Raw genomic sequence first — 23,558 nt, 5'->3', positions numbered from 1 at the left:
GAGGGGTCTGGAGAGTAAGTCTTATGAGGAGAGGCTGAGGGAGCTGGGGGTGTTCAGTCTGAAGGAGGCTGAGGGGAGGCCTTATCGCGCTCTATAACTACCTGAGAGGAGGCTGTAGCAAGGTGAGGGTCAGTCTCTTCTCCCAAATCACAGGAGATAGGACAAGGGGAAATGGCCTCAAGTTGCGCCAGGGGAGGTTTAGATTGGACATTAGGAAAAATTTCTTCACGGAAAGGGTTATTCAACATTGGAATAGGCTGCCCAGGGAAGTGGTTGAGGCACCATCCCTGGAGGTGTTCAAAAAACAGGTTGACGAGGTCCTCAGGAATATAGTTTAGTGATTTTTTTTTTTTAAATTATTTTTATTGCTTATTTCTTATTTATTTTTTTGTCACAGTTAGGTTGATGTTTGGACTAGATGATCTTTAAGGTCCCTTCCAACCTAGAAGATTCTATGATTCTCTGATTGTAGGTCAGCCTGTGGGCTGAGGTTTGGACTGGGGGCCCATGGACAGGCAGGGGGGACGGCTGTGGCTGAGCTGGAGACCATCAGTCCTGTGACATAGCTCAGACAGGGACTGAAGGTCCCAGAGTGAGCTGAGCTGGGGCTCTGGGGCCCACGGGTGATGGGGCTCCGGGGCCCAAGGGTGAGGGTGAATGGAGGCCCCACCTGAGGCTGGTCAGGGCCTTTGGGGCCTAGCAGTGCTCTCAGGGCCCTGACAGCTATAAGTCTTTAAAACCTGCGTGGAAGTATTATCTTGGACAAGCTGCCACAGCTGAAGAGCAATATGGCAGTTAGTATCAACCCCAGATCTTTTATCACTTCCTTGTCTGTGAGATATTTTCTTCCAGTGAATAAGACTACACAGTATTTCTGAAATATGTAAACTGGAGCCATATCCAGATAAGCAGTGAATGAATGCACTCAGAAGAATTTGAGCTTTGTTATTGTTTTTGAGTCACCAAATGCACACAATTTGGCAGTCACTTTTGACTGAAAGCTGAACGCTAGAGCCCAAGTATAAGCTGTGGTAAAAAGTAACTCTGTAGTAGTATGAAATTTTGGGGGTTTGTGAGTCTGTGTTTTTCTTAGATATCTAATTCAGTTCAATGGCATCTGTCTCTGCAGAGAGTCAGCTGGGGGACTGCGGCACACTTTATTTGAAGCTGTCTTTGTGAGCCTTATTTTGACTGCAGCCAGTGCAAAATATGGCAGTGTGATTTATACCCCCAGTGGTGCCTGGATCCCATGAGCTGTGCTGATATGAATACTTAGTGAACAAGAGCTGGCTTCCTGGTGTATTGTGCTGTCAAACCTTGATTGTATTAAGCATGATAAAGAGCAGATTTTTTTTATTTTATTTTATTTTTCTTACTGAGATAGTGCAACCAAAGCTTAACTGTGACGGTAGTTTTCAAGTTTTCTATTCAGAATCTTCTTGTCCGTTCACCATGTTTGGCTGGAACAATCCAAAGCTGGGAATCTGTGGCTATCCATTCATTTTGTGTTCTTATCAGGGACAGACAGGTACAGGTATGACAAAGACAGAATGGTATGTCCCAGGGGGGCTGGGACAGCAGCCTGGGGAAGTATCACTCTTAGATTGGGAATGTTTGGAGACAGGATTATCTTTGATCTCAACTGGTCTCATATAACATATCCAGAGCTCAGCTGCTGAGTTAGTATGGAAGAACACATCCCATACTATCAGAAATAGTCCACTAGTCTAAAAAGAAGTTGGAATAAGAGGAAAATGGTAAGCTAGGAAGTAAAAGAAAGACAGGCTAAAGCTCAGTAACGTAGCTGGATGAACTACAGATGCTCATATATTATGATATGAAGAGAGAAGTAGTAAGAAATGGTTTGGAAAATTTCTTTGTGGTCGTATTCGTCTTGTGCCTCTGTGGGTGGAAGATGATCCGTCCATACTTGCAACAATCTCTGAGTAATGCAAAATTTGGTCATAGTATGTGTTCTGTGCCTCTTGTTCTGGCTGTGTTTTAGAGATACTTCAATCCTTTATGTACATACTTTTCCCTGTATGATTCAGACCTTTAGAAGTCTACAGTCTTAGTTTGGAAACTTGTCTGAAAAGCGTGCAAGTCATTCAAATTTAGCATAGTGCCCATCAACTTGTTTAGAACTGTGATGGTTCGATAGTTCAGAGGAGAATGTTAACACTCTGCTTGTAGTTCTCAAGTGATATGTTCTGTCAAAGGATGACTTAAAAGAAACTATACTTTCTCAGTGTTGCTTTCTTGTGTTTCCTAGTGGTATATTCTCCTTGACAAGTAAAAAAGGGATCAGATGGTTTCTGTATTTTTCTCTCCAGAGGAAAAATTTTACAGGCTATGGGTTAAGAATGTGTTTATAGAGACTAAGTTCCTACCTCAGAGGACTAGTTACATTATTCTGATAATCCACGTATGCCAAGATTTGATAGAGAAGTCATTCAATTATAGGGTTTATTGGCCCATTTGTGCAGAAGATGAGACTAAGATTATCAACTCTCTCTTCCTGTTCACATCAAAAATCTTGGAGGAATTAATTTTTCATCAAGATGGAAAAGAACAGTGACCCTACAGCTTCTTTTGGGGCTCTCCAAGGCTCTCAACTGAACAACAAAGTTGAGTTTCATTGGTCTAAGCATTATGTTTTTTAAAAAAGTGCTATTCAACAAAAGTGAAGCTCTTCATTGATGAGTTTACCAAGACTGTGATTCTGAAACTGTACACAGTACTGTGCAGAACAAAACATTCTGTCTTTTAGAAACAGTAATACATCAAATTTTTTAGACTGTTTCTGGGCAGGTTTCCGGATGCCGTGTTACTGACTGGTCATTACTGGCTTTGTGCTACTGGCTTGCCAGTTTTGGATTTCTTACGAACCCCTCATTCCTGATTAGACAATGCTGTTTTAGAGGGAGAATGTCAGACATTTGCATTTGGAAGGACTTCTGAGTTTGATTGTTTGCATGTGATGCAGCAAAGTAAGCAATGTTCAAGAACGGAAGGCAGCTAGGCTGAAGTGTTGGATTTACTTACTGTTGTTATCTCTAGGTCTGTAGGTTCATTTCAGCACAGGAGAAAAGGGAGCGTTCTGTTGCCTTGTAATTTAATTGTAGGAAAGGTTAGTTTCACTAGTTAGAACAAGAGTCTGTGTTTAACAATAAATAACACTTTTTGCTGAGAGCGCACTAGAGAAATTGTAGGTGCTTTACCAAGATTGGAGGTGCACTAGTATTTGGATTTGAGCACACAATTGCCCAATGACTTCATTGGGCAATGAAGTCATTCCTGCATAGTCATGATTCACTGATATACTGGTTTATTGAAAATATAAAAATATGTTAACATTAAGAAAATAACTCAGTTTTCTGCTTCAGATGATCAGCTGGTTAGACCATTGTCTGCTTCTGTTTAAGGCTCCACTTCTCTCTCTCTCCCTTCCTCCCTCTCTCATTTGTGGTGGATTTTTTTGTTTTGTTTTGTTTGTTTTTAACTGTAGCCCTGAGATTTCCAAGTTAGCCTGAGGAAATAAAGTGCAGTCCTGTGTCCAATGCATATCTAGCAGTAAATGAGATTTTAAAAACATCGGACTGGTTCATTTAATATTGAATGCTCTTTTCTTCAGCTAAAAACTTATAAACTTTAGGAAGTGAGAAGTAGGTACTGTGATGCTTTTGTAAATAATGCATATAGAGCCTGATGCAATGCAAAGGAAAATAATTAGAAAGACTTCAGCTTGCTTTAGAGCAGGCTGCAAGCAGTTTTGTATGCATTTTGTTGTTCATACTTCATTGTGCCTCTTCTCATCATTTGAAGCTGGTGCCACAGGCTTTTATTGTTCTGATGTGCTATTTTCCCTTCCTTTCTTTATTCCCCACCCTGAATTTAACTGTCTCCTTCACCCAAGCCATTTTGCAAATACCTACTAGTTTGGTTTTTTGTTGTTGGGTTTTTTTTTTCCCCCCAAAGGAACAAGATGCAGAAGGAGAGTTGGGAGAATATCTAGAGTAAAATAGGATGAGACAGGAGTCTCCTTACAATCCTGATGTTGACTGTATGGTTATCCCAAAATCCATAACTTTCAGCTGTGCAAATAACAGCTTCCAAGCTTGGTTCCTAGCAACAGTTAAATCTGATTTGGCAGCTCTGTTGAATTGTGTGTTACTTGTTGTCCGGGTTGGCATGAGACAGTAGGGTTTCAAGGAGATCTGGGTGAAGAAGGGAGGAACAGGATGAGTGTGGTAAGATCCATGAGTGCTTTAAGTGTATACGTAGCAGGGACAGAGGGAAAACAGGCAGTGGCACTTCACAGCGATGGCTTCTCTCAAGCACCTTTTTCATTTCCACACCTTCCACACTCCCATGATTACAGGATTCTCATCCCTGACCTGCTGTTCCTTTCTGCAGTGTGCTTAGGACATGTGCTGGTAGGGCAGGAAAAAAAAAAAAGCAGGAAATCTGTTTAGATGCAACAGTTACAGAATTCCATGCTTAATCCTGTCTGCACCTCTGTCTTCTCTGTTGTTCATGAAGAAAGACATAACTGGGAGAAAAGACAGCTAATTTCCAGGCCCGCTTTCTCATGTGCTTAAAAACAACCAAAATGTGGACAGTTCATGGTGCTGGTTATAAGATACAATAAAAAAATGGTTTTTTTGGTTTTTTTACACAAACTTTGTTCATTCCTTCTGAGATAAAGATGATTCAATTGTAAGTACTGCTGTAGTCCATTTTCACAATCTTTGATGAATTTAACTTGATGTTTCTTTAAACAGAGTAGAGAGAGGAAAAAAAAATGTTTATACATTACTTGTCAGATTTGAAGTGCTTTTTGAAATAAATAGCATGTTCTTTTGCTGACAGGATTTGAAATCTAGCAATCAGCGAGATGAAATTGCTGCAGCACGTGCATCCCTGAAGGAAAATTCCTCTCTCCTACATTCAATATGTTCAGCTTGTTTGGAACATTCAGATGTTGCATCCCTTACAGCCAGCAAGGATTCAATTTGCAATGAAATACAGAATGCTCTCAATGTAATTTCTAATGCTTCCCAAGGAGTTGGAAATCAAGTGGGACAACCTACACCTCACACAGCTACTCTTGGAAGTGCACTTGATGAGCTTGAGGTACGTAAACCCATAAACTTGTGAAACTGCAACATTTTTTGAAAAGTGTTTTATTTTTTTTATTATTTTTTTTTTAAATTAACTGTTGCTATCATAAGTGACAGACCTAAAAGCGTTAGAAATTAATGCTCTGTTTAGTCCTAGTCTAAACAGTATCACTCTAAATTATTTCATTGGGATGGATCACATCCTTCAAAGGAGTTTGGAATTAAGTTTTCATGTATGTTCAATATTTGAGTTCGTTGGAGCAGCAGACAAGAAGTAGTTCCAAGTGTGTCACTAATGGTGGAGACAGGCACATCTTTGAGTAAGTGGGCAGAACCCATGAGTTTAGTTTATAAATAACAGTAATTATCAGATGATGATGGCCACTGCTACCTTGACTGAATTTGAACTAGAACATCACAAGTTGAAGTCCTTTGCTCCAAAATTTGTCATTGACTTCATTATGTAATTTATATAATTGAAGAATTTAGAAACCTAATTATATTTTATGCTTATCATTAAATAGTGACATAACCAGTATGCTTTCCCAAATTGTGCATTACTACTTCTATTATTTAACCAAATACTTGGAGAAAGTCAGTTCTTTATCTACTTCTGACCTCGTCCTAAGCTTTTGTATTGAGCTTTCCCTTTTTCTCATGGCTGCTATGGCTCTTTTCCATTGTCCTGCCAAAAATTGTCCTTCTGTAGATGAAATTACAGACCATGCCTCCTCGTCTGGTGTAACTTGCATAGGCCCAGATTAACAAAAGGAATTAAAGTTTCCAAACACATTGCAATATAGATCTTTTTGGTTGTAAATTCTTGCACTTATCAGATCTCAGCCTTGGAACTCCAATATTGATACATTTCCAGGAGAAGTGATGTTATGAATGATGGTAATAGATACTGTCTGAAGTTTTCAAGGAAAGGTTAGAGAAATACATTGAAATCCATATATGATGCAAATCCTGTAGTGGCAGTTTATTGATCAAAATGGACTCTCAGTCATACTCAAAGCTGCATCTGACAGGGTTTTCCCCCGAAAAGGGACAAGCTATAATTACCTGTTAGATGTTATCCTTCCTTGCTTCTCCCACTGGGTTTTAAAATAACAGTTTCTAATCTGTTTTATTAATAAATGGAAGAAAAAAAGAATCATTTAAGAGTAGTACATGATCTGTTACAATGAAACTCTAAATGACAAGTTACTTACTTTAAATAAAAGCTATCATTTACCTGTTTTACTTGTAAAAATTTTTTAAAAAATTTGGCAAAAGGATTGCATCTTCTGATCTCAGATTAATTCATCTTGACCATATGTGACCATTACCATTTTAATGATTTTTTTTTTAAAGTAATTAAATTTATTATTATTGGTTTAACATTTAAGCATTATGATAATCACAAAAGGGAAAAAATTATCTTTTGGATTGGATTTGTTTTTATTCAGGAACGTAAGAGCATAGAAGTCTGACTGTTGTATAAAGCTATTTGTTTATGGAGTTTTAAATATACTTTTACCTGTGTAACACAAAAGGGAATTGAATCTGTGTGAGTTAGATAAAGCACAATTTATAGAGCATTTAACTTCTTAAAATGATTTTATGAATTAGATGTTTGCACTTTTCTTTCTTTTCTTTCTTTGCAGAAAGTTCTATTGGTGAAGGACCTGAAATAACCTTTGCTCTATCTTCTTGTTGCAAATACAGTGCCATGAAATAGATTGATACAGTAAATAGTCTGTTGGGAACAAATCTCATTAAATGTTTATAGTGTGGAAATGTATCATGGAGCTTACCCAACAATCTAGTATCTAGATGTTTTGCAATGTCATTCTTCCTTTGCCAGTGCTGGCAGTGTGAAAGTTATTACAGATTTATAGGTGAGAAAACCAGCAGTAAAATTAGAGCAGCTAACTCTTAAATCAGTAGATTCTCAAGAATTCGTCTTAGAGGCTCCATATAGCTACCATGTCATTCATGACGTTACAGATTTGGTTGCCTATTAAGATCAGTGTTAAAAGAGCCTGTAGGTGTGGGTTATCTAATGCCTTTCACCGGTCTTGCATCTTCTGAGTGCAAAGAGATTTGTCACAAAATGATACAAGTCTTGCCTGCCTGACTCTCTGTCAGCGTAGTCATCTGATATGTGGTCCTTTAATGACCAGGGCTATCTGGCAGAGCAATTACATAGGAGATGTCAAAATACTGTAAATCAGTCCCAAATGTCAGGAAATATAACCACATTTCTGGATACTCGTGATCCCCCTTTCTCATGGATCAGAAGACCAACAAGGGAGAAAATAGGGCTCTAACAATTCTGTTTGAATGCTCCCTTGTGTTTAAGCACTCGGGGAGCTCACCATTGTTTAGCCCTGTTAAAGCAAAGCTGCAAAACTGCTTGTAGCCTATCTGGTGTCTTCTGATTGGTTGGAGATTGGATTGGCTTTTCTGCATAGATGCACTAATAAATATTTGATGAAATTGCTTGAGGAATTTAATCTGTGGGCAGAATCTTAAATCGTATTTTCCTGGTTATTATTGCCTGGACCTTTTTTTTTAATTATTTTTATTTAGAGCTGAACTGTAGTAGCTTTTTTGCCAGTGCAATTTGTCCATCTTTGCATGAACTTTCTACAAACTGTCTCTTAAAGGAAGACATTTCTACTCTGGTTTCATCTGAGATTTAAAGGCAGTCATTTTACAAGCTAAATTGCTAATTGGCTGTAGCCTTCAGGTGTGTTTAGTCTTCTGCCATCAATGAAGCTGTTTCTTTCTGTAGTAACACCTAAATATTCTACTTGTCAGGTGCATTTTACATGATGATGGATGTTGTACGTGTAGCCTAGTTTTGAGGGTGGTTACTTGAGAGACAGGAGCACAACAGTGAAGTTGCTGCTCCAGTGAATAGTGACCAGGTGGCAGAATTCCAGCAGAGGTCCATAGGACGCTTTGCTATTCAGAGCCCTAATGTGAATGAGGGAATTTCCAATATCCAATAAAAAAACCTGTCTTCCACATCAGAAAGGAATGTCCTGATCTCTGGATACTTCCCTTGCCATCTGTTGCATCTAAAATTAGTTTGAAATTATCTATTAGGAGTAAGTTAATTATATATATATTTAAAGGTAAATATTAAACATCAGTGACTAGTTTTATGTAGTTTTCTGAATTGTACTAATATGCTAATTATTAAAGTCAAAGCTTTTTCATGTTTAAAATGCTGTGCCTTTGGATATAGCCAAAGTAGCGAAGACCTAGATAATGCAGTCACTAAACACTTGTTATGCAGGAAAACACAGTTCCTACTGCTGAGAACTATTTTGATTTTGCTTTTAAAGTTATGCATTATTACTTAGAGAGGCGACAGCTGAAAGGGGTTAATTTCCCCTGAGTTTCAGTGTCCTTAATGGCAGTTCTTATTACTTCTTTACAATTTCCATTCCTGCATTTCCCTAATTTCCTGAAATGCATATTGTGTATAAGACATGTAGTAGCTTAGCCTACCTCCAGGTAAATTGGGTGCAGTTTTCCTTTGCCTTCAGCCATAATCTCACTATTGTTAGGAAGCTCAGCAAAGAGAGGAAATGAGGAAAAAATGGGTGTCCTATACTAATACTCCTAATGTGTATCTAAGTTATCCTTGTGAACAAGTGGTATCTTACTGCCTTCACCCTTCCAGTGAAGTGTCTTCAGGTACATTTCCTTCCTTCTGTGGAAATAGCTATTATAGGAAAGGACACAGGAGTCTTAATGCTGTAATTGCAGTAGGAAAGCTGCTGATGGTGACATTAAGAGCTGGATTACTGCACCTCTCAGGCCTGGCTCTAGGCATTGGCAAGTAAGAAGTTGCCTGCAAAAGCAAAATGACTTCCTATGCTGTTGTGTGGGAGAGCCAGTCTGGCTTCATCTGCTGCCAGCAAGAGGCTAGGGTATATGGAGATATTTCAGAGTAGAAGAGCAAGCCATCTTCGTTCTGGCCAAGCCTTCTTTCTTTTCTTTGGATTTTAGCCTTCCTGGTGAGATCCCCCAGACCCTGGCAAGATTTCACCTTTTCTTGCCTTTTTCTTCCCTCTTTCTTCCCTTTCTTTCTCTCTTTTTTTTTTTTTTTTTTTTTTTTTTTTTTTTTTTTTTTTTAATATTTTTTTTTCTAAAAGTTTTTTTTTATTTTTGGGTTTTTTGTGTGTTGTGTTTTTTTTTTTTTTTTTTTTTTTTTTTTTTTTTTTTTTTTTTTTTTTTTTTTTTTTTTTGTAACTACTAAGTAGTTCTTAACTGGCTCCAGCTACTCTACTTCTGCAAAAGGGGATGAAGGCAGTCAACTGCCTATTTTCTTTGCTCTGTCTTCGATAGTGGGCAAATTATGGTTCCATCCCAGTTTGACTTGGATTCCTAAGTTACATGTGAGATTAATGTTTCCATGATCAACATATTTTTTACATCTTTCAATTAGGAAATAATTAAGATATACAAATAAGGTTAGTATGTTATTTTTATGGATATACAAATAGCTGTGATTTTCAAAATCTTGAAGCTCTTTCCCTCCTGATTGCAGATAAACTCCCTTTCATATAATATATGAATCTGGTTAGGTGAACACTGGTTTGAGAAAATCCAGGAGCTTGGAAATTCATAGTTACAACTTTAGATTAAGTTAAAGTATTATCTGCTGGATGCACATAAATATCTGACATAAACCCATAAACCATTTTAATGGTCTGTCCTGTCTCTTGCTGAAACAAGTCCATAAACTTAATTTAGGCTTTTTTTAGTCTCTCAGAATAGACAACAGAAAATTACTAGCAGTAGCACTGGCCTGATTTTTGTAATACTTGGCAGTGGTATGAAAATACCAAAATTCAACACAGAAAATGTGGAGACAGACAGAAATCCACTAGCATCTTTTCTTTCTAGTCATTGTTTCTGGAAATTTGAGGACTAGAGTTCATGTAGTCCCAGTTTCGGGTACAAAGCATCACATAATCCTACAACTTTGGGCCCCAGAAGGTCTTACAGAGGTTATTTAAGAAGATGCATTGTCCGCTGATTTTGTGTATGTAAATAGATAGTAAGTGTGGGGCTGAAGTGCTGAGAGTACTTAAATTTTAACTAGAATGCTTTTACATTCTTTTAAATTTAAAGACTTCAGGGCAAGGAAAGTGGAGGTGAAATCTACACTAATCCTGCAATTTGGGTAATACAAGCTTCCATTTGACTGACACAGTAGTGCAGAAAGAACCTGCAGTGGTTTCCTTTGGAAATATTCAGATTATGAAGTCTGATTTTTCTCTAATTTTGCTGAAGAATCTCCCAGCTCTCTCAAAACATTTCTTGTATAGTTCAGAAAAGGTGGGAGGATTGAACACGTAAAAAAGTCTTTCTTCCCCTAAATCATACCTAATGTGGAAGAGAATGTTAATAATAACCAGCAAGAAAATTTCAAGGTGACTGAAGTCCCCTTTCCTTGCTGTTTTATCTTTATAAGTTTTATCTTATGGTATTCTAATACAACACTTTCACTACTCTTAGAATTGCCTAAGCTAGACAGTACCTGAAATTGTGATAATAAATCTAAATTGAAAAAATAATTTAAATTCTCCAGCTTAAAAGTAGTCCGGCACATACTGGATAAACACAGATAAGTTCTGATTTTCCTGGCCTAAATTCCACTTAGGGGTAGGCACCATAATTTTGCTTTTTAATATTAACTTCTGAAAGCTTGGAACTACATATGGATGTAACAGGTGAATGGATTTATGTGGAATACAGACTTAGTGATCTAGACCATAACGACACTGTTTCAGGTGTTCAGTTAGACTAAAATTTACTAGTTTGAATTTCATTAAATACTGAAGCTTGAATATACTTACTTCTACATTTCGTGGAAAGATCACCTATCCTTTTCTTTCCCTTTAGAATGCTTGCTTGACACATAAATGTAATTAATTTTATCATACCAAAACAGTTGTCTCCTTTTGATTACCCTAGTGAGTGCAAAGCAAGAGGACGTTTATATCTATGTCCTTTGAAAAAACAGTTGTTGAACAAAAGCTGCTATTTTGATCTTTGCCCATCTTCAGTCTGTTAAAGGTACCAGCAGTGACATTCTGTGACAGTGTGGGATTGTATTTGGCTAAAAATCAACAGAACTAGACTGCTCCTGTAATCAGATTTAATGTTCTCAGCTGTGAGGTAGCACTCAGCACTGCTGCTTTGGTGTTCATCCAGAGGACCTCCTGATCTCTAACAGTCTAAGTTTTGGAGGTGTTGAACCCCTCTTTCAAACAAAGCTGAGTGTCTGTTCTGAGGTACTTAGGTAAAACACAGAATATTACTGAGTAGGAAACTCCTACACAGTGTCATAACTGTACATAGACATTGCAAGCTTAGTATAAGATACACATCATCTTTTTAAGAATTTACAAGGACATATACCAGAAAGGCCCACTGCATGGGAGGACAAGGAAGACAGATAACCCTCAATAAGCATAGATGGACACAGGAAAGAGTTTGAAATAAGAAACACTTTTTTTACAACTGCAGTGACAAAACTTGAAGAAGAGAAACAATGCTGACCTAGCACTTCGGAAGCTGGCATGCAGTTGCCTGTTGTAAGATATACTGTCTGTATGGCAGCAAACCTGGCAGCCTGGGCCTCAGTGCTATGCTTATAAAATGGGGTTGATAGCTTCTTGTTGTTGAGTAGGATGTTGTCAAGATTGATAGACCCAATAGATACTGCAGTGATAAGAGTGCGTGCATGTTTATTATGGTAGACATGTAGTGTTCCTGTCTCTAGAAGTGAAATGCCTTATAGAAGAAGAAATGCCAGATACAGCTATAGGAGAGGATGGAAATCTTGAATCTTATGCAGCAAAAGTAAGAAACAGAGGAAAGACTCAGAGACAAGGCAGTTGTCAGAGACAAGCTCTGTTGCTGTCTTAGTGCTGGCTCCAGCCTGTCTCTAGAAGTGAAATGCCTTATAGAAGAAGAAATGCCAGATACAGCTATAGGAGAGGATGGAAATCTTGAATCTTATGCAGCAAAAGTAAGAAACAGAGGAAAGACTCAGAGACAAGGCAGTTGTCAGAGACAAGCTCTGTTGCCGTCTTAGCGCTGGCTCCAGGCCGGCAGGATTTGGTAACACAGATACTGGTTTAGAACTAGTGAGATCTGGATGCAGAGAGAACTTGGCTTTGTCTGCAGATGACCTGTATGCATAGTCCCAGTAGGGAAAGCAGAATCTGCCGTGGTCAAAAGCACTTTGGATACCGCAAGGGGAAAGGGCTCGTTGTGTCTAGGAAGCATAATGTCACTGTAATTCATGCAAGTAAAAAATAAAGCAGCAACTTCATTGGGCTGACTTTTCTTACCTGTACACCTAATGTTTTCCAGAATTTAATTATCCTGGATCCTCTTGTAGTGAATGAAGAGAAAATAAGGCCATCACTAGAGAAACGTCTGGAAGCGATTATCAGCGGAGCGGCTTTGCTCGCTGATTCTTCCTGCACACGCGATTTCCATCGAGAGCGTATCATTGCTGAATGCAACGCCATCCGCCAAGCTCTCCAAGACCTGCTTTCCGAGTACATAAATAATGTAGGTAACCAGACTTTTTTCCTTTTTTTTTAATGTCTGTCTCAAAGCCTATTTTAGTGCATATTAGAATTTAACCTATAATTAGTGTAAATTAGAGTTTAACCTATATTTCTCAGCATGCTCTTTGAGAGGTTGAAAGGAACATTTTTCTCGATAAATCCAAGAAAAAGCTAAATATGGATCTCCAGAAACGGTAAGAACCTTATTGTATCATACAGTCTGTGGAAAATGCTGTATTACACATACAGTGTACTCATGTTTAGGTTATTTTATGCTTATTGTGAACTGTGACTAATACAGAACAGACATAATCCTTCATATGCTCACAACAAGAGCTGCTTTGTGATTTCATTCCCTAGTTTCCTCTTAAAAGTCAAGGACAAGAGTTTTAAAATATAATCTCAGCTCTTGTAGAATGCAAGAATTTAAATAATAATTCATTAAAATATAAGTAATCTGTTAGTATAATTTTAAATTTGAGTGTTCACACCACTACATTTGATCTGTTTAAGAGCACCACATTACAAGTGTAGAAATGACTTAATTTCTAAATTAGAAAGCTAGGACTCTTTGGTAAATCCAAAAATCTGGTTATCTGGCATGCTTATAGGCCAATTAATCTGCGAATTTTTGAAAAGGGATATAGTTTGATTTTGTTTCAAAAATAACTGCTAGATTTAAAGAATGGATTTGCCACTTCTATGTCTGGCAGTTAAATGATAAAACAGCGGAGACTCAGACACTTTATATGGGTACACAGTGTTAATATCATGCTTTTCCTTGGGAAACATTTTCTGTAGGCATACTGTTCTTATCTAAAGATACTTCAAGATGATTCATCAGGCATATTGAGAGGATAATTGTATGATACAGCTATTTGTTTCTTTTTTTGGAAGCTGAAATACCTTTCTATTCTGTAAGTCATATTAGTTAACCCAGTCCAAATCTGTTCTACTGAGAATGTTTTCTTTCTTTTATCCTATTGTCATTAAGATAATGAATGTGTAGGGACTAAGATAATCTATACATATCAGATCTTTTTTCATTTAAGATATTGTCTTTATTGATATTTGCTTTTTATTTACCCAGGGGGTGAAGGGCAGGTGGGAATTACAGATGATTTATTTCATTTTCTGTGAATTCAAGTTGCTTTTTCAGTCCCTATACCAGATGAAGATGCTTTCATATGTTTACTCAAAATTTAGCTGCAGTTTCTGTTGAATGCAATGTAATTCTTGAACCTCTCTGGTGGTTCTTCACGCATAGGTTAGCTATGTGAGATTTCTTTATCTCTGTTAGCTTGGAATGTTAGTCTTTGATACCTTGTAGCAGATACCTGTTGTGGTGTCTGTTCTAGGGTGGATCAGGTTTGCTGTTAAATGTCAAAGTTTAACGTGGGAAGGCATCGACATGTAGTAGCCAGAGAGCATGGGAGGATGCAGATGTGGTGTATAGCAACCCACATGAGTCCAAAAGATCAGTCTTTCCCAGTGGGATGTGGGAGAGAATCAGAAGAGTAAAAGCAGGAAAACTTGTGGGTTGACATAAAGACAGTTTAATAAGTAGAGCAAAAGCCACACACAAAAGCAAAGGCAAACAATTCATTCACTGCTTCCCATGGGCAGGCAGGTGGTCAGCCATCTCCATCACATGTAATGGTTACTTGGGAAGACAAATGCCATAACTTCAAATGTTCCCCCTTCCTTCTTTTTCCTCCAGCTTTATATGCTGAGCATGAAACCACATGGTATGGAATATCCAATTGGTCAGTTGGGGTCAGCTGTCCAGGCTGTGTCCCCTCCCAGCCTCTTGTGCACCCCCAGCCTCCTTCGCTGGCGGGGTGGTGCGTCCCAGCCTCTTGTGCACCCCCAGCCTCCTTGGCTGGCGGGGTGGTGCAAGAAGCAGAAAAGGCCTTGGCCTGCACGGCTCAGCAATAGCTAAAACATTCCTGTATTATCAACACTGTTTGCAGGACAAGTCCATATTATCTAGTCTTAAGAAAATTAACTCTACCCCAGCACAACAATCTACTCCCCTGACTTGAGAAAGTCAGGAACCAGCTGTTTAAATATGGCAAAAAGGGAAAATGTCATATAATTTGCTGCAAAGTGCAGTGTCTGCACAAGGTGGCAAAGACAAGGAGGGAAGCAGAAAGGGAAAAATAGAGAAGATTTAAAGGTATGAAGTGTTACACTAGGGTTAAATGACAGGAGTGAATTTAAAGTTTTTAGTTTCTTTTAGTGTTCTTGATCTGCTTATACAATTAATATTGATCTCCATGGGAAAACTCTCACCAAGGATAGTTTATAGCTTTTACTGAGACTGAATTAAATAAGTTTTTCAATAAGAAGATTATCAGGTGTCAGTTACTTTATTTCACAACTCTAACTCACTGAAAAATAGGTGGTAGATCCAGGAGACAGTGCTGATTTATCACTGTCTTCTGGGCTCTTCTATTAATATTTTCAATAAGCTAGGACTGTGAATTGAATGAGCTATAAAAATGATGCCAGCCATTTGTTAACATAGTACAATTTAAGGACTAGGTTGTCATTCCCTTCATCTCCTTGGGAACACTGTTTTACTCCACAAGCAATGGCACGGTCTGTGTAATACTTCACGTGAGTCTGTGTGTATGTTCTTATGGTGCATTTGTGCCCTGTGCCCAGAGTGGGGACAGAGGCTCTCTACCACAGCTCATAGATGAGACTGGGAAGTTTTCCTTGGCCACTATCCACAAAAGGCACGCTTTTGCTCCTGTCTTCATCCTGATGGTACATGGTTCACAAAACATAGCTTACCCACTGTCATTTCAGTTCTTTTCAATCACTTTTATGAGCTGTAGTAATAAGATGCTTGGAAGATTTTTTTTCTGGATATGCGTCTGCCATTTCTTGCTGGTATATTGGTTTGATTACTTTTCTTAAGGCTTCTTTCTGAGTGTTGCTAGTGGGAGCTGCATTGCTTCAGAGACACCACACACAGTAAGTGCCACCTTTGCAAATCCTTCTCTATCAGCTGGTTTGTGAGGAAGCTGTATGAGCTGCGCTGACACTGGTAGCATCCAGTGTATCTCTAGAACCCCTGGGTCTTGTGCTGATGGTGGATGCGGGCTGCCTGTGGGTAAGTGTTTAGCTTTAACAGGATCATTGCCAAGGTCTTGAGTGCCTAAGTTCTGCATCAACTGGTTTTTTGAAGCCAGCCCTCACTGCCTAAACAAATGTATGGGAACTTACGATTTAGCCCTAACTGTTTGAAACAGTATGAGGAATATAGCTTTTGTGGTTCTTCAATTTGTTGGGTTTTGGTTTGGTGGTGGGTTTTTTTATTGTCTGGGTTTTTTGTTTTTTTTTCCCCCCAATTATTCAAAGTCTTTATTAAGCCTTAAGTGAAATCAGGGGCCTGTTGGTGTCATGATAAAACTTAGAGTTTTTACTGCCACCTGGGAGAAGCATCATTTCAGCAGATACTGCCTTTTATGTAAGTGGCTGTTTTTCACAGAGGCCGTATCACAGTGAGGTAATGCAATGGAAAGATAAGCAAAATGTTCTCTACATTAATGAAGACCCACTCTGTCTCCAAGAACCTTTAAGTTTTTCTGTTCACAAAGTAGTCAGACATAGAGTAAACTGCAAATATATTTATAATTCTTCTTAAAGGCAGCAATTTTTCTTCTGGTATTTTGGAATTATATGTGTACTATTATTATCCTCTCTGAATTTTAATCATAAACATATATTGTTAAGAGATACATTTGCATTTCAGGACATCAAATAACAGGAATTACTACTCAGAACTTGGATAGGTTATCAGTAGCAGAATCATACTACAGTGTGTGAAGAACAATGTCTCCATAGGAGCAATCATTTTGTTCTGGTAATAAGCACTTGCATTTTCCTAATGACAAGCTCTTGTCTTGTCTCTGCTCGTACTTCAAAATGAAAAGTTACTGAATACATTGGAGCACAGTAATACTAACTCCATGATTCTTGAGTTCTCTCTCTGCTTTTGCTCCCAGTCACAGTAGGGATATGCATTTATCTGGGTGATAAAAACAGATAACAGAGTTGTGATTGAGTGTGGGTTAGAGCGGCTGTTGTGAGAGCAATGGAGCAGATAAGATGATTGCAGGCGCTGCTTTCTCTGCCTTCATTAAATAGGGAGGGTATGTCTGAATAATTATTCTGCACCCACCTGTGGGTTTGAATCTAGATCACTGGCTAATTGTTCAGACAAGGCTGAAAAAAGGCTGGTAGAAAAATGGTCAGATATACTGACCTTTGTATGACAGGTGCTTCCTTTAAAGTTCCCTTACTTTTGTAAGGTTATTACAAGCCTTGCAAGTTTCTCAGCCTATTCTGGATACTGGTTGGATGTGTATGTGTGTATATATATGCACACACACCCATTATGCATGTTGAGCCAGTATACTTTGTATCTTTTCTGATAGGCTGTGGTTTCTTTCTTTCTTGTTGATTTCAATAACTTCCATTTCTTAACTGTTTTTTTATGTTAAAATTACATGGGTTTGGGTCAAATAATGTCAGTAAAATAGTTTGCATTTTCATTGTCATTTTCAAAGGTTTTGCGTGTTTTCGAGACTTCAACCTTTAAAAATATTTTTGAAGGAAAATCTGAAACATTGAGATTTGAAAATTTATTTATAAAACCAGTACATTTTTGTTTGAATACGTTTTTGAATATTTCACACCCAACTCACAGAAACGTGTGACTGTGCAAACTAGCAGTAATTTAGCCTGCAGTTCTGGACACCCCTGTCCTCCTTGTGCCACAGATGATGGCAGCTGCTGCTGCTTGCTGTACCACAGCTATACCACGTGTGTGGCACCGCGGTACTGAGCGTGGCAGGGAGCAGAGCCAAGCCATCCCTTCCCACTCCAGCAGTGGTTTCAGTCTCTTAATGAGACATTTAAGAAAACGGAAGGAGACTAATGATGCATTTTACCTTGAGGGCAGATCAGGAAGTGGACTGAAGCTGACCACATTGTACATACTTATATTACTTATTTAGGGTCTTGATAATCAAGCCCTGACCATCCATGTAGCTTAAGGGCAGGTCAAGCTGAGGCTGACTATAAATCCCATCTGCTTTGTGGCTGACAGTGTTGGACCACTCCAGGAGTGATGCTGCAAGAGAAATGAAGTAGTTGGTGGCAAATAATGAAGCACCTATATTGCACGTATGGCATATTTGAATCTTGCTGGGAATGCAGCTACTGGACCTTTAGCTCCTTGGGTTCCATGAAGGTACTTTAAAGCCTGTTGCTTCACCACAGGTTTGTGTCCACAACTTCTCTATATGAGACTCATTTGGATTTGAGGCATATTTGGATCTGAGCACATAAACTGAAATGCTGTGAGGATGAGACTAGGAACTAGGATCCTTGAAAGTAGGGGAACACCTGAGACAGGGAGTGAGCTGGACTGTACAGAGCCCTCTGTAGCCATAGGGAAGGTCCAACTGCAGGAAAGATGATGAAGTGGATAGTTGGGACTTGTGCAGTTGTGCCTGTCTAGATTTCAAATTGTAATTATTGTTCACTTACTGGAACCTGAGCACTGGAAATTCAAAACCAAGAAATGGATGGAAAACCAGGAGTCTTGATTGATAGCGTGGTTCTGGGCTTTACCCTTTGTCTCAACTCATAAATTTGAGTGCTGTGGAGTGCTAATGCCTTGCTTTACCCCAGTATCCAGTACTCTTCAGCAACAGCTTAAAGTCTGTCCCACTGTCTCTATGTAGAGACCGCCTGTGATTGATAATGTTTTGTGTAGTATTTTATTGCAATTTTTACTCTTTTTAGAGTGGAAGGATATATTGATACCTCAAGCATACAGATACCTCAAACTTCATGTTGCTTGTACTTTATGATTTCCTGATGAAAACTTTTAATGCTTGCCTGGATAGAGGGAAGACAAGACACTTCGGTTTATCATCACAGTGGTGCAGTGTATCTTGCATTTAAGCTACTTAATCTTGCTCTGAGCAGTGGATTTTTCATTTCAGTGCTCAGGGGGAACATTTGTGCTACTTCTGGAAACTGCAAGAGTTCCTCTAAAAGAGTTATTTCAGATTGAAGAAAAAATTTTTTTCAGCTTAAAAGGGAAATGTTTCATATTTTTAATTTAAAGAATTGCCTGGTCGTCTTTGTTAGGTATTTGCATCTCTTGGGGGCTATTTTACCTTTAGTGCCCATGTGCTGTAACTGCAGAAAAGTGGATACTGATGGTTAGTAATATGTATATGAAAAGACTGATACTCCATAAGTAAGAAATTAGGGCACAAAATGGTATCTCTTACCGGGGAAGATTCACATCGTGTGATTCAAATAACCACATTGTGAAAAAGCTCCAGACACTTTTAATGTCTGCTACAGCTCTTTATGATAAAACTCATGTTCTTCACTCACATATGGGTTCACCTAACCTGTTCCTGTCAGGCAGGCTTCAGAGAACAGAAGCTATTTCAGAAAACATAGTCTTTGACACTTTTAAAGTTCCATTAATTTGGGGCTGATTTGCATTTATGTTTTGGAGTGGGGATATAGTCAGCAGTCTAATATGAATATTTTTTAATAGAATGCTGAAAATGTGTTTGGAATGTATAATTTCCTTCATGAATACATTTTTCATGACTTAAAAACTCGAACCTTCTCATCTCAGTACCTGTCAGCTAGTGTTTGCTCTTCTACGGAAAACTGCTATGGTGATGCGAGTTAAAATTTTGTCCTTAGAGATCTTCTTGCCAGATATGAATAGTATTACAACCAGTCCATGGACTGTATATTGATACTTGACTAAATATGCATATTTTACTATTTTCAAATTGTTTGTCCTTGTTTATTGTTGATGGTGGTGGTGAAACTGCTGGAAGGACATCACCAGTTCTGCTAAGGCATATACATCTTTTTGTAGAGCTCTGAGACATGGTTTAATTGTAGCTTCCAGTGAAATTGTCTGTGTGGCTAAATGATATTGTGAATCTGTAAAATTGATAATTCAGCTCATTAATTAAAGTATCCAAGAGCTGTGATTGAAGAAATGCATTTTCATATATGGCTTTATACCTTTATCTATTTAGCTTGATTTCTTTCTAACTTTCTCCATATAATGAAAATGATTCCAAATGATCATATGAGACATAGCTGAAGATTACAGCATCTGTTTAGAGTTCTGTTAAATATGTTATTTTTTCAGTAATATACTTTAGCATTGGATGTTCCAAATTGTTGCCAGTGATGCCATGGGAGTTAAGAATAGGGGACTGTTTGACTTGTCCTTCTTGGTTACTTTCACTTTCTTTCACTAATATGTATCTTGAAAAGTTCTGTGTAATTGCTCTCTGGTTAAAGAACTGAGCCCAGACTTGGCAGACTAGAATAACCAGGGAGTTTGAAGAAATTACTTGTTAAAGTCTTCAAGAACAGAATATCTGTTGGCTATTCAGGCAAGGGGTTGAACTGACTTCCTGAAATCCTTTTTTCTGTATTTCTATATAGTAACATGAACAGGGCTCGTACCCTGTCTTTTTGTAAAAAGAATAGATTCAAATGCTCTTATTTTCTGTCCTCTTCATATCCATATGTTTTACAAAAAACTTGTTCCACAGAAGTTTGGAAGTCAGGTATAGCAAAATGTAAACTATAAAAATTTAACTGTGTGATGTGTGTGGGTTGAAAGTGTCACTCAGATTTTTCTTATTCAGGAGTTTTTTAATGACTTCTTTTTCTGAAAAAATAATAATAAAGAGATTTATTCTAGTAAAATTGGTATGCTTATATGGCATATTAAGCTGGCATTTATGCAGGAAAGCGTGTAGTTTTCATAATTCTATTGTTGACATTGGCCAAGTACTTAGTTCAGTTTACTTTGAACACTCCTACAGTGGTTTTTTTCACATTTTATATGCAGTATGTATAATTGGAAATTATACTTCTAAATGTTAACTTTTGTCAAAAACAGTTTTATAGGGAAATGAGATATTAATTGTTCAGGAAGATTTTTTTAGCGGGCTTAGAAGACAAAAGTAGTCTAGTGAATTCCCCAAATAGATTTACAGTTGAAAAATAAGCTGCAGTTAAATTTACCTGGTTATAGATGGTCTTACAGAATTTGCAATAAATTGGGATCGATGCACGTGAGCTAGAGAAAGATAATGAAAGATTTTCTATTCTTAAGCCCTGTTTTTCATTTAACGGTTCTGAGCCAAGCTATTTTAGGATTAATCGGATCTTAACTTAAGGCTTGCATTGAAGTAATGTAGCGTGGTGAGCGCCTCATGGCTCTGTAGAGGATGATTCAGTACAATAATCAGTAATTTGTATTTGGTATACCTGACAGGACTGGAAATATATTGGGTTGCTGAAGACTAATTTTTTTTCAGGGAACCTTTGATAAAGTAGCATTTTCTCTCTCCAAGATGAAATAAATTCTTGACTATGGTAATAAACAAGCATTACAAATAAATATTAAAGTATTTGTTAACATCTACCTAGCTGTTTAATTTACAAGATTTTTTTTTCTTTTAATATACCTTATGGAAAATGGTTGTCATTACTTGAGGTTTTTCTTGACTAGTTTCCTATATACTGGAGGATGTTCAAGACTCATCATTTTTCTAAATGTTAGTGTGCCATTGCTAGGAACACTACTGAAATCTGGTGTTTCAGAATGCATTTATCTTGGTATTGATCCCCTGTATAGGACAGCCAGTGTTTGTTGTCCAAATACATGACTAAATTGTATTTGGTTTTGAATCAAAGGTATTTACTTCTTGTTTCTGTAACAATTCTTAATGAAATGATCAGTCATTGACAGCGCGGGGAACTCTTAATAGAATGTTGATATTGCAGACAAATGAAGACCAAATCCAGGTTTTTAATGCAAGAATTATTTTTTTCTAAATAAATACAAAATGCTTTAATTTTTTCTCTTAAAAAAACCTTAATTGCTAACTATGTAATGTACACTACCCGAAATATTGCAGATAATACAGAACTGGGAGGAATAGCTAATGCAGCAGCTGGTTGTGCTGCCCTTTGGAGGGAGCTTAACAGGCAGGAGAAAAGGGCTGACAAGGAACCTCATGAAGTTCATAAAGGGAAAAGCCAAGCCCTACACTAAGTTCTCCATGAGCCAGCAAAGTGCTCTTGCAGCAAAGGTCAACAGCCTCCTGGGCTCTGTTAGGAAGAGCACAGCCAGCAGGTCAAGGGGGTCATCCTTCACCTTTACTGAGCTCTGGTGAGACACATCTGGAGTGTTGTGTCTAGTGCTGAGCTCTCCAGTATGTCTCTATGGGATAGAGTCCAGTGGAGGGCTGTGAAGCCGGGTAAGGATTTGGAGCACTAACCATATAAGTGGACATTGAGAGATATGGGAGTGTTCAGCCTGGAGAAAAGAAGGCTCCAGGGGGATCTGATCTTTGGGATTAGATCCAATCTAGATCCAAGATTAGATCCAGGGATTAGTGTGTAGAAATACCTGATGGGAGGGAGTAAAGAACACAAAGCTAGACATGCCTAAGGGATCCTAGTGGCAGGACAAGAGGCAATGGGCACAAACTGAAATGCAGGAAATTGCATTTAAGCAATAATAATTTTTTTTTTTTACTGTGAGGGTGGTTGGACACTGGAGCTGCTTTCCCAGAGAGTTTGTGGACTTCCCATCCAAAATCCAAATGAACATGGCTGTAGTTGACTGTGCTTTGAACACTGGGTTGGACGGGATGAACTCCAGATGCCCCTGCTGACTTCAGTGTGGAATCTGTGATTCTAAATATTTGAATAAATTCCAAAGTCTGTGCAACTTCCTGGATGTCCCTGCCAGCTTCTTTTAATACAAAGTAAATCCCATTATTTAATAGTGGAATGTAAAAAGATATTCTGGTAATGAGGGTAGACAGGAAATTCCATAGAGTAAACTAGTAAAAAGAAAGCTTCTTTAATTTGAATAATCTTGAGGAAAAAGAAAGCTTCTTTAATTTGAATAATCTCTGGCAATCTTGAGTTGGTGAAAGGGAGAGTAGTAATTAAGTTAAATTCTGTGCTAGTTAATCTGCTATATAAAACAAAGGTTAGAATGATACCTTGAGTTCCTTGTAGAAATCATTTAGGAAGTGGTTGATTTAAGGCTCTCCCTATGAATTTCATCAGCCAGAGTGTTGAGGTCTGCTGCATGGCTAAAAACAAATGCTTTTTCTTCTAATTACTCAGATTTAAGATATTTGTATGCCAGAAACCTATAAGATGCTGCAGTTCTTTATTTATAGAACCAGAGCTGACTTCCATTTGATAGAGATGGAGATGTCTGCATAAGTCTCAAGCTTTCAGCTTAATTTCTTGCCTAACCTCTATTGATCTTTTTTATGAGGAATGAACAATAGAGTTCTGTGTGAAATAGCTTATGATCGCTTTTGATGAAATCAGTACTGTATCATAAATCTATTGGATAAAAAATTCTAATGCGTTGTCTTTAGTGTTCAGCCAGATCTTAAAACAGTGATTTCAAAGAGATTTGGGAACCTGAGCATCTAAATCCAAATTCCACATTTCCATTTTCTTTCTGAAAAGAAAGTCAAAGCGGTGTAAAGAACAAAACCAGATCTTTGTCCGTGGTCATAAACAGCTTTATTGGGGCTTCCTTCTTATTTTAACTTTCATTTTGGTGGATTAATTTCCAGTTGTTGTTTATCTGTCTGATGTGCTACTCATCTTTTTCTTAATTAACTAAAAATAAAAAGGAAGAATATTCTTTTGTATCCTTGCTTTTGTGACCAATGTGTATGATCAGAAGGCTGGAAAAATAATCAATCAAACCAAC

The 23,558-nt window shown here is 37.9% G+C and overlaps 1 protein-coding gene across 1 annotated transcript in view; it reads left to right on the top strand.

Annotated features, from left to right (window-relative positions):
• The window catches only part of CTNNA3 (catenin alpha 3), a 497,320-nt gene that overhangs the window by 131,279 nt on the left and 342,483 nt on the right, over nt 1–23,558 (top strand). Inside the window, exon 7 of the mRNA XM_014940453.1 lies at nt 12,516–12,719. Within this exon, the coding sequence (XP_014795939.1) occupies nt 12,516–12,719 (204 nt within the window). The remainder of the gene's footprint in view (nt 1–12,515; nt 12,720–23,558) is intronic.

Source organism: Calidris pugnax, unplaced genomic scaffold (assembly GCF_001431845.1).
Source record: "Calidris pugnax isolate Ruff unplaced genomic scaffold, ASM143184v1 scaffold39, whole genome shotgun sequence".
NCBI lineage: Eukaryota > Metazoa > Chordata > Aves > Charadriiformes > Scolopacidae > Calidris > Calidris pugnax.
The sequence above is the reverse complement of the archived record's forward strand: the minus strand, read 5'-3'. Positions and strand labels throughout refer to the sequence as shown.